At 39.8% G+C, this 12,801-nt stretch overlaps 1 protein-coding gene across 2 annotated transcripts in view; it reads right to left on the reverse strand.

Annotated features, from left to right (window-relative positions):
* tarbp1.L (TAR (HIV-1) RNA binding protein 1 L homeolog) overlaps positions 1-12,801 on the reverse strand; it is a 100,504-nt gene that overhangs the window by 18,520 nt on the left and 69,183 nt on the right. Inside the window, exons 25-26 of one of the 2 annotated variants that reach the window (XM_041562802.1) lie at positions 11,142-11,223; positions 6,514-6,685 (exon numbers count right to left, since the gene is read on the reverse strand). In XM_041562802.1, the coding sequence (XP_041418736.1) occupies positions 6,514-6,685; positions 11,142-11,223 (254 nt within the window). Of the gene's footprint in view, positions 1-6,507; positions 6,686-11,141; positions 11,224-12,801 lie in introns of both variants that reach the window. The other variant, XM_041562801.1, reaches the window with a different exon arrangement.

Raw genomic sequence — 12,801 nt, forward strand, 5'->3', positions numbered from 1 at the left:
ACAGCACTCCATAATCAATCAGACTAAGTCAAGCATTAAATCTTTGAAAGGTTTATTGGTGGACCAACGTTTCAATTCCGCACAGGAATCTTCGTCAGGGTGAGAACAGTGCCACAAACACAGACAGCCATTTTAAGAAGAAAATGGCGCCAAATACTTGTTGCTATGGTGCCTAGCAACCATGTGTGGGAAAAAAGAAGGTGTAAAGTGCAAGGGAAAGAATACACGCAAAGACATACAGTCCCCCTTACCTACTGATACATGCGCATCGTGCCAGCTGAAGTCGTGTAGGTCCGGCCAAATCAGGGGGTCTGCACTGCCAAACCTGCTCGTGTTGGGCCATAGCAGCGGTGAAGCGGCAAACCGGAAGTCGCTGGCAGGCTCCGTGATCCTAGCGCTTCAGCTGTTGCTAGGCAACCTCAGCGGCTTGTTGTCACGCACGCTCTCCACAGCTGCACAGCCGGTGATCGCGTACCCGCGTCTGGAGCGCAGGCATCGCAAACCGGCTGCTGTTGGCTGCGGCTGTTCAAGCGCAAGGGGACATTAAAGGAGGCATATCGGACAAATAGCCAGCACACCAAAGGTGTGCTGGCACGCATCTGGGAGCCACAATTTTAGCCAGGTGCCAGACAGAGCTAGAAGTGCTGTTCGCTGTACTGTTCATGTCATCCTGCTTACTTCACTTACCATGCCCAGAGCTCAGTGCCTCCTTTAATGTCCCCTTGCGCTTGAACAGCCGCAGCCAACAGCAGCCGGTTTGCGATGCCTGCGCTCCAGACGCGGGTACGCGAACACCGGCTGTGCAGCTGTGGAGAGCGTGCGTGACAACAAGCCGCTGAGGTTGCCTAGCAACAGCTGAAGCGCTAGGATCACGGAGCCTGCCAGCGACTTCCGGTTTGCCGCTTCACCGCTGCTATGGCCCAACACGAGCAGGTTTGGCAGTGCAGACCCCCTGATTTGGCCGGACCTACACGACTTCAGCTGGCACGATGCGCATGTATCAGTAGGTAAGGGGGACTGTATGTCTTTGCGTGTATTCTTTCCCTTGCACTTTACACCTTTTTTCCCACACATGGTTGCTAGGCACCATAGCAACAAGTATTTGGCGCCATTTTCTTCTTAAAATGGCTGTCTGTGTTTGTGGCACTGTTCTCACCCTGACGAAGATTCCTGTGCGGAATTGAAACGTTGGTCCACCAATAAACCTTTCAAAGATTTAATGCTTGACTTAGTCTGATTGATTATGGAGTGCTGTCCACTATGGAGATGTTTATATATATATATATATATATATATATATATATATATATATATATATATATATATATATATATATATATATATATATATATATATATATATATATATATATATATATATATAGTGAATAAAGTACCCCCTTTTGTAAAATATAGGGATATTATAAGTTACCGAGGAGTTTCATGACCATATAAAAACACGAGGTCGAAGGCCGAGTGTTTTTATACAGGTCATGGAACTCCGAGGTAAATTCTAATATCCTCATATTTTACAACTGGGGGTACTTTATTTATTATAATACACAAATTTCAATGAGTCATGTGACAGAAATGACATCAGAACTCACCGTTTATAACTGATGACATCAGAACTCACCGTTTATAAGGATATAATTTACAGGATATTCATGGCTTTTGTGTATTATATATATATAATACACAAAAGCCATGAATATCTTGTAAATTATATCCTTATAAACGGTGACTAGTGATGTCATCAGTTATAAACGGTGAGTTCTGATGTCATTTCTGTCACATGACTCGCTGAAATTTGTGTATTATAATAAATAAAGTACCCCCAGTTGTAAAATATGAGGATATTAGAAGTTACCTCGGAGTTCCATGACCTGTATAAAAACACTCGGCCTTCGGCCTCGTGTTTTTATATGGTCATGAAACTCCTCGGTAACTTATAATATCCTTATATTTTACAAGAGGGTGTACTTTATTCACTATATATATATATATATATATATATATATATATATATATATATATATATATATATATATATATATATATATATATATATATATAAAGAAATGAAGAAGCTCGGTGTTTAATTTAGATCAAAAATCAACTGACGTTTCGGCTTGCACTCAAGCCTTTCTCAAAGTGAATATACAAACACTCACCAACCATTTAAACCCAAAAGTGGCGGGAATCTATGTGGAGTGACGTCACTATGACGTGAATGGGAATTACATAAATTCAAGAAAAACAAAGTGCAGATAGTCCACTCAGACTACCAGAATAGACGGGTATACAACTGGTTGTCGGGTGGTGAACAGAACAGACCAAGATTCAATAAATCCCAGAGACATCGGATCGGCTTCAGTGGGATTGACTCATCACCTTACACATCTTCCCCTTCAGATTCTGACACCCGCGCCAGGGGCAGAGGCAGGCCAAGAGGGTTCTCTTCCCCCTTTAATGCCAACACCAGTACCAACACATCTGCCAACTCCAGTAACCTTTTTTTAGGCACCACCACCCGATCAAAAACCAAGGACGGCTACATAAAAGGCGGGGTGGCATCAGACACAAGACCACCAACAGTATACTACCAGCGGAGGAAGTAGTTTTCAATCTCAGCAATCATCAGCTCAGCCCAGCAGAACGAAGTGTTTTATCAAAGGGCCTCACATTTGTCCCTACCACCAACATTAAGCAACTTGACCTTATGATAGACATTCACAAGTTTCAGAGAACCATGAAACTCAAAGACCACTTCAGGACACAAAGCACTCATGACTACTCTCTATTTCGTACCAAAAGTCAGTTTGAACCACAAAATACTCCGAAGTCCATAGCAGCCTTGACCCGTCTACTGACAGATGTATCCATGAAACCTAGGAACCCTACAGGATGGCCTAATACTACACAGGCTGAAAAGGAAGCAATCAGATCCCTGGCGAACAACCCCACTATCGTCATTAGACCAGCGGAGGGGTAGTCATCCTTAACTACTCCGATTACAGGTCTGAAGTACTTAGACAACTCGGTGACTCGAGCGTATATACCAAACTTGACACAGACCCGACATCTTCATTCAAGATAAAGATTGACTCAATATTGCATGCGGCATTGTCGCAGGGCATCATCTCGGAGTCCACACACGCCTTTCTGGTCACCAATCACCCTGTCACACCAATACTATACACCCTACCTAAAATCCACAAAACACTGTCCGACCCTCCAGGACGACCGATAGTCAGTGCTCGGGACTCCATCCTACAACCCTTGGCGATATATGTGGATCACTACCTACAGCCTCTAGTACAAACCACGCCGACCTATTTGAAAGATACTAGTGACCTTTTAGTGAAACTAAGGGACTGCCAACCAATACCGGCACAGACACTACTCGCCACCATGGACGTGACTTCACTATATACGGTAATACCTACAGATGAAGGCATTGAACGAATCCGGGAGGTCTTACTAAAGCACCCAGACCCCACTCGTCCGAGGACTGAATTCCTGATTGAACTCTTGGAACTGTGTCTCAAACATAACTATTTCAAATTTGAACTTTGCTACTATCTGCAACTAAGTGGGACCAGTATGGGTTCTAACCTGGCACCTGCCTTTGCCAATCTATTTATGGCACACTTTGAGCAGCACTTTATTCTACCAAACTATGGGTCCTCAATCTATAAGATCTGGCGCTTTATTGATGACCTACTTGTCCTATGGACGGGACCTATGGAGCAATTCACCATGATGATTGATGAACTCAATGCTTTGCCCACTCCAATCAAGTTTACAGCGCATATTGATTCTGAAGAGATTCCATTTTTGGACAGTCTGTTGTTGAAACGTGGTACAGAACTCGCCACCACTATCTACCGCAAGGCCACAGACAGAAACACCCTTTTACATCATACATCATGCCACCCACCGCACTTACTCAGGAGTATCCCGTATTCACAAATGATTCGTACCATACGCAACAACACGAATCCAACACGACTGAGCACCCAACTTGATGACCTCATTAATCGATTCCCTCAACGGGGATACCCTCTACATGAACTTCTGGACAGTCGCCGGAGAGCCACGAGCTACACACAGGTTGAACTGCTGGATCCAACTCACAACAAAGTCACAAGACCCAATGATGAGAGACTCACTTTTCTCACCACATACTCACCGGCCACCAAATCGTTCACGAAAACGATTCACGATCATTGGTCCATTGTACAGAAAGACCGTACACTCCCACCACTCTTCAAACAACCACCACCGATTGCCTACAAAAGGGGCAGAAACTTGAGGGACCAACTAGTGCACACGGATCCAACACATTGTTACCAACTCCCTACACCTAACACGTGGCTTTCCAATTCCAAACCTGGGTGCTTTAAATGCACGGACTGCACCACTTGCAGACAACTACTGAGTGGATCGACGTTCTCCCACCCACATTCAGGGAAACAGATTGCAATACGACACAGACTAACCTGTACCTCTAAATACATTATTTACATCATAAAATGCCCCTGTGGGTTGATGTATGTGGGGAAAACAATCACCAACTTCAGGGATAGGATGGCTAACCATAGATCCACTATCAGGGCAGCGATCGGAAAAGGAAGTGGAGACACCCCAGTGGCACAACATTTTGTGGAATGTAAACACACACTTGCTTCCCTGAGAAGTATGATCATGGATTGTGTCCCCATTCCCCCTCGAGGGGGTGATTGAGATAAGTTATTATTGCAGACCGAACTCAAGTGGATTCACCGTTTGGACACATTGAGCCCCCGTGGGCTCAATGAACTGATCTCTTATGCCCCTTTTTTCTAAAGCTCCGAGTTCAATATGAGGGACTCTGGACAGACATTGGACATATGAAGATGTGATAGAGTGATTTCTAACCTCCAGAACTTGAGTGGGATACTACATTTTAATTGTATCACACAGCTCTGTAGTTACCCAGTGGTTGTTTTAAGCTCTTTACTCCTTGACTCAGGCCGAATACATTTGGTGTTCAACATATGTTTCAGGTTAAACACACTAACCCTGTGCTTTTATCCATAGATTGGCTAGGAGGTGTGTTGCTATGCACTGAAATCTTGGCAACCCCTTACGCCTGGTGCGGAACACAGCGCCACCTACAGCCACTCAATTGAAGCTGCGGTTTAGCTGGGACGTGAATGTGAATATGACCTCAAAGGCACCCCATAATGAACTTCCCGACCCCAAACAACCCCAATGAGGTCACAGACGTTACCACACTGCACCCCGGATTATTAGTGCAGACAAATACAAGCATCAACTACACAATGTGAGAAACCTAGTGTCGCCCTGTACATATGAGGAGTGTTGCTATGCACTGAATTCATGGCAACCGCACACTCCTGCGACGGAACTTAGAGCCATCGACAGTCGCATCGAGGCGTAGATGTGGATATGACCCCTAAGGCACCCCATGATCTACCTGTAGACACAGAGGTTGCCACGCTGCACCTCGAATCGAGAATGCTGACACACACATGCGGGTCGCTAGGAGAGGATCTCCCAGCAACCCCACTGGCTGTACAGTTTGAGGTACATGGAGCTGCCAGCGAGATGACCCTCCAGCAGGCGGGTAACCATTAATTTCTTTTTAAGCACCGCTGCTAAAATGTTTATTTTATTTGGACTGCTGCTATAAGACTGAACAGCGTTAACGCACATCCGGATGTAAACTGACAGTGCACCCGGTTCAATGATTTTTCTATGTAAATGGTTATACATTGTTGCAGACCGGTTACTAATGTTACGCTGCTATTGTAACAAAGTTTATTCTATCATATCCTTCTATTTATGTATTTGTTACACTCTGGTTTTGTCTTTTTGACAGTAGGCCAAGGGCGCTGTTGCAGACTTTTGAAAATAAACAGTGGTTTTAGCAAACCAGAAAGATATGTTACAGTTTGTGATTATCCTAGCATTGTTGTGAAAGACTATGGGTTAAATGTAATAAAAGTTGGAAATGGAAACATTTTAAATAAACAGGAATAAAATTTTGCATTTTGCAATGTAATATTTACAGTATATAGCTTTCTTATACATTGCAGGTGGTGTATTTTCCTGACACAAAAATGTTAGCTTTCACTATAAGAATTGTTTTACATACACATTCATGCAAACTATACAATTCTAAAAGTTACATTTTAATTCCCCTCCCCCTTTTATATTTTAATTCCCCTTTATTACTTTTAACTTCTGAAATGTAAGTTGATAATTGCTAATTCTTGGTTAGTATATCTGCATGCCTTTGCTAAATGCAAAAAGCCATTACCAAGTTCAAGTTGTCTGCATGTACATAAACCAGCACAGCTACTACAGCTGCTGACTTTGAAAACATACCTATGATTTTAGGTATGTATCCCCAGGAACACTAACCAATACAGGGCCCATTTGGATGATACTACTCTACATGGAGATGAAATGTTTTTGCTTAAAAAAAATCATAAACCTCTACCAGTGTCTTTCTGTAACCAGTCACTTGACATCAGGTCTACATTCATGGGCCTTGGGTTGTTGAGTGGTAGTGATGATTGCCAAGAATTACTAGTATATCTGAAGAATTTGTGGGGAGAAATCCATTCATCCTCAATTAACTCTGACAAGCTTGGAAGAGTATAAAATATTGTCTGAAAAAAAAGGAAAGAGAAACACTATTATGGCCTTCGGCCTCGTGCTTTTATATGGTCACATAACTCCTCGGTAACATAATATCTTTATAAATTACAGTAGGGGGTACATTATCCACTATATCTTCACTAGGGCAGCACCCGGCTGACGTCGTATTCCCTGGGTGCACGGTAAAATATCCAAATGTTTCAAAAAGACCAGCAACACCAGGATTTTTGTGTATCAAAACAAAGTGTATTCAATTATTGCAGGTATAGCCGACGTGACGTTTCGGTCCACGCAGGGACCTTGCCATGAGTAAGGTCCCTGCGTGGACCGAAACGTCACGTCGGCTATACCTGCAATAATTGAATACACTTCGTTTTGATACACAAAAATCCTGGTGTTGCTGGTCTTTTTGAAACATTTATATATATATATATATATATATATATATATATATATATATATATATATATATGTGTGTGTGTGTGTATATATATATGTGTGTGGAAGACAGGTTAGATGAGGTAGTGGGCAAAGGAAGGGAAAATGGGGGAAGAAATTTGGTTGGGGTTACTGTTAAAGGGATACTGTCATGGGAAAAACATTTTTTTTCAAAATTGATTCTGTGGAAGACAGGTTAGATGAGGTAGTGGGCAAAGGAAGGGAAAATGGGGGAAGACATTTGGTTGGGGTTACTGTTAAAGGGATACTGTCATGGGAAAAACATTTTTTTTCAAAATGAATCAGTTAATAGTGTTGCTCCAGCAGAATTCTGCACTGAAATCCATTTCTCAAAAGAGCAAACAGATTTTATTATATTGAATTTTTAAATCTGACATGGGGCTAGACATATTGTCAATTTCCCAGCTGCCCCAAGTCATGTGACTTGTGCTCTGATAAACTTCAGTCACTCTTTACTGCTGTACTGAAAGTTGGAGTGATATAACCCCCCTCCCTTTTCCCCCCAGCAGCCAAACAAAAGAACAATGGGAAGGTAACCAGATAACAGCTCTCTAACACAAGATAACAGCTGCCTGGTTCATCTAAGAACAACACTCAATAGTAAAAACCCATGTCCCACTGAGACACATTCAGTTACATTGAGAAGGAAAAACAGCAGCCTGCCAGAAAGCATTTCTCTCCTAAAGTGCACGCACAAGTCACATGACCAGGGGCAGCTGGGAGATTGACAAAATATCTAGCCCCATGTCAGATTTAAAAATTCAATATAAAAAAATCTGTTTGCTCTTTTGAGAAATGGATTTCATTGCAGAATTCTGCTGGAGCAGCACTATTAACTGATTCATTTTGAAAAAAAATGTTTTTCCCATGACAGTATCCCTTTAACAGTAACCCCAACCAAATTTCTTCCCCCATTTTCCCTTCCTTTGCCCACTACCTCATCTAACCTGTCTTCCACAGAATCAATTAATGCCAACTTAATTGTAAAAAATAGTAACCACACATAAAAAATGCATAAAAGTTTGTGCCTCAGTCTGTGGCTAGAATAAACAGATTACACACTTTTATGCTAATATATTTCAAAATTGTCTGGCAAACCTGATGCCAATGTTAGGCATCTGAGAAAATAACATACCACGGAAAAAGTAGGAAGTGAGTGCTGGACGTTGTTGTATTTCTACTGTGACTGATGGTGACTTACTTGGGGTGCTTTTCTAAGTACGTTTGCAGTTTACATTCATCTTCTATTTTTATCTACAGTTTTTGAGATAGTTGTGCGTTAAGATCCCCTTTAAGGGTTGTTAAAGGGGTTGTTCACCTTTTTCAGTTCAGTTATTTCAGATTGTTCACCAGAAACAAGGCTTTTTTTCTATTGCTTTCCATTTTTAATTTACCATTTTCCCCAAAATTGACATTTAATGTTCATGTTTCTGGTGTTTCAGCCTGGCAGCTCAGTAATCCAAGTGCAGATTAGTTGATACATTTTCAGCAGCATCTATGAAATATTAGGGACAATTGCATCAATTATAACAGCGTCCTTTAATGAAACTTGGACTGTGCGCCAAAGATAAGAAATGTATCAACTAATATATAATTTTGAACAGTTTAAAGCAACCCCCCTTCCAAGAGCTGCGTTAAAAATAGGTATGCACCGAATCCACTATTTTGGATTCGGCTGAACCCCCGAATCCTTCTCGAAAGATTCGGCTGAATACCGATCCGAATTTGCATATGCAAATTAGGGGTGGGAAGAGGAAAATATTTGTACTTCCTTGTTTTGGGACAAAAAGTCACGCGATTTCCTGCCCCTAATTTGCATATGCAAATTCGGATTCGGCCGAATCCTAATCCTGCTGAAAAAGGCTGAATTCTGGCCGAAATCCCGAACCAAATCCTGGATTGGTGCATCCCTAGTTATAATAATTCATTAAAATATTACATAAAAAGGTGAACATTTTAAGTATAAGCTTTAAAATTAGAAACAGTTAAAGTGCAAGTCGATCCCAAAATAAAAATTTGCCAATAAAAAAAAAATTTCCAACAAGTATGCACTGAATCCACAACTTTAGGATTTGGCGGAATCCCAAATTCTTTGTGAAAGATTTGGCCAAATACTGACCGAATGCTAATTTGCATATGTAAATTAGGGGGAAGCGAACCATGCTTGCAGCACATAGTTAAAAACATTTTGAATTCCTTGTTTGTGCAACGAAAAGTCACGTGTTTTCTTTGTATTCGGTTTGGCCAGACACTTGGATTCGGCCATATCCTACTGAAAAAGGCAGAATCCCGAACCGAATCCTGGATTTGGCGCATCCCTACTTTCCAATATAAATGTACAATATACATATACAACATACATTTACATTAAGTGCTTTTAAAGTTATTTGTAAAAACAATTGCTATCTAAAGCAGCATTTGCTTAACCTGCTTGTTCCTTTTCAAGCAATGTTGTTAAAGTCTTAGTTCCCCAGCAAAGAAATGGTCTGTTAATCAACTTCCTACTCTTACATTGTTTTAAGTCTTAGCTAGACTAGAAAGGGACAGACAGACAATGCTTTCAATAGCAATACATATACAAAAAGCTTAAAAAACATTTCAAATTTGAAATTAATGTATATTGAAAAGTTGTTTAGAATTTTTTTCTTTTATTTTTAAAAATAAATAATAGAAAACAGTTTGAGTCAGCTACCCTCAGAGCTGCTTTATAAAGAAAAACGGTTACAATAAATAATAGAAAGTAGTTGAAAAGAGTATTTCTGGTAAACTATCTGAAAACAACTAGACTGAATTTTTTTTTTAAACACCACAATTTCATGGATGCGTGCTACCTTGATTAACTTCTAGCACAAGTTTTTACAGAGAAACAAATCATACATAGCCTATTGTGGGAGCCAGCATCAAATATCAAAATATTTTGAGACTCTAATGTCTGCGCTAGTTTATTCTTATATGCAGAACATTTGTCTTTACTTTAAGGTCCTTTTCTTTTCTTGATGTTAGTTCAACATAGAAATTATGGGGGAAAAAATGCTGTTTGCTTTGAACACTGTTTATGATTTGGGCCCATTTTCCAGGCAAACTTGCTTTAGGTTTTTACTGGCATGGCCTTTTATATGAGCAATATCAAATAACTATTTAAATAAAAGTGATTCTAATACAAAAACACCTTGACAAGCTTTATGTGACGTAATTACGTTTCATCCTTCACAATGATTTTGTGGACCTAATTGCTAAACAAGGCAAAATCTTGGTTGCATTTGAGCACGATTATGAATTGATAAAACCTGTTTTGCATCTCATACAAAACCCCATGGACCTATGCATGGCCCTTCTCCTCTGTAAACTGGAAGAGTTAAAACAGAATTTAAGATCTGTATGCATAGCCAACAGGCGTGCCATGGAAATTGTATGGAAAAGGTATTCGATCTCATTTAGTACAAGATGCACAAATGGGCCACTGGCTGTAAAATAGAATATAAAATAAATTATATAGCGTTTGTGTGTATTCTCAGCTCTAGTGCTTGTCTGATACCCTGGGGCTATCGTGCTGCCTGTATATTCATTGTACTTATAGTCGTTGCAATGTTTTTCCTCTGTTTATTTGCTCCAATAAAACCTGAATTGTTGTAGTCAGTACCACATGCAATATGCAGAGCTACGTGTGATATGTACAACTATGTCTTTTCCTAAGGCAAAGTACATTATGTTGTGTGAAGAGTTTTAAACTTTACAAAGGATACAATAATATACAGAAGTGTCCCAGTGTCATGAATGAGACTTTTGTTGCTGTAATACACAGAGCTGTGACCAGTGTCATATACAACAGCATAATAATACTACTTGTTATTGTTAGGTTTTTTTTCCGAAAGTTACTAAAGTAACTGTGTATAACTTGCACAAACTTCAAATCTATTGTTGATTATCAAATGGGAGAGGATATCTTAATGGTTTTACATGTCAAAAATACTGTTTGTTAAATAAAAAAAATACATGCATTAGCATTACCTCTATGCTGTAGTCTTCTAATGGATGAAATGTAGAAAAGAAGAAATGATTCTGTATTCTTAGCCAGTTTTTTCTTGCATTACTGTGAATTTCAGCACATGAAGAAGAAATATTAAAATGTGCCATAGTCACCAGATCTACGATTGCATTTCTTAATGAGCCCTGTACACTCATATTCTAAATGGTTAAAATTGAGAGAATCTAGCATCGAATAGCAGAGAGTATGTATTTATTCATATGGCTTCTAGTATATTTGCCACGGCATATTTGTACGGCATAAAGTATGACATTTATTGGTGTTTTTCTCTAACTGCTCCATCTTATCATTGTTAATTCACCCATAAATTAGCCATTTCATCTAAGGGAGTATACCCTTTGATCAACATGAATACAATGAATAGGGTTTGTTCTAAACATTTGTTTTGCCTATTGTTTTAATCACAAAAAAATCTATGTTTTTTGTTATTTCTTTAGCTACAGGGCATAGAGGGAAACAGACGCTTCCTTTGAGGTAGATCAAGAAAGTATTACATTTTAACAGATTTGCATTTAATGTGTAATAATAATAGAGCACCTTGTGATTTATGTACAGTAAGCTAGCATGCCTATTTATTTTTTTAATGTTTAAATCTTTTCAATTTTGTACTGTTTCTAAAATAATCAATGAATTCCTCCCGATTCCCTCCACAGCTCTTAGTTTTGGCTGAAAAAATTGTGTAGAATAAACTGACGAGCCAAGTTGTACAGATGAAATAAAATAATTAGATATTATTCACAACTTTCACAGCTTTACATCAGTCAATCAGACACTCCCAGTCACAGTAATATTATTTTACAAAGTGCATGGTTCAAAAGGGGGGTTTGGCTTATCCCTCTGACCAGCTTAAAGGGGTGGTTCACCTTGAATTTAACTTTAAGGGGCTGATTCACTAAGGGTCGAATATCGAGGGTTAATTAACCCTCGATATTCAACTGGGAATTGAAATCCTTCGACTTCGAATATCGAAGTCGAAGGATTTAGCGCAGATAGTACGATCGAAGGATTATTCCTTCGATCGAACGATTAAATCCTTCGAATCAAACGATATCCTTCGATCAAAAAAAGTTAGGCAAGCCTATGGGGACCTTCCCCATAGGCTAACATTGACTTCGGTAGCTTTTAGATGGCGAACTAGGGGGTCAAAGTTTTTTTAAAGAGACAGTACTTCGACTATCGAGACAGTACTTCGACTGTGTTAAGGCATAGCCTTTATATAGGATGTGATGTCACTTTGATGTATACTGCTTGACAAAGAAGCGGGAGCTTTGAAACGTTGCAGAGTTTCAGATAAAGCAATTTTCTTTTATTCACTACATTGGTGTGGACTTTTTTGTTTTGATATATATTTTGTCCAGGATATGGACTAAGTCTGAGACAGGGACACCGCTCCACTCCAGTTTGTACACACAAAAAAAAAAAAATTATATATATATAATGTCCATATAGGTGTACACACTCTTACCGGATTTGATGAAAGTGGGTGCATAGGTCAAAAGATTAATACATCAGGACAAATGGACCCGCACTCCAAGAGATTTTGTGAAAATAGTGTCTTGTTTTTATTCACAGATGCATATCCGACGTTTCGGTCCCTATTGGGACCTTTTTCAAGGATAAAAA

Source organism: Xenopus laevis, chromosome 5L, assembly GCF_017654675.1.
Source record: "Xenopus laevis strain J_2021 chromosome 5L, Xenopus_laevis_v10.1, whole genome shotgun sequence".
Lineage (NCBI taxonomy): Eukaryota > Metazoa > Chordata > Amphibia > Anura > Pipidae > Xenopus > Xenopus laevis.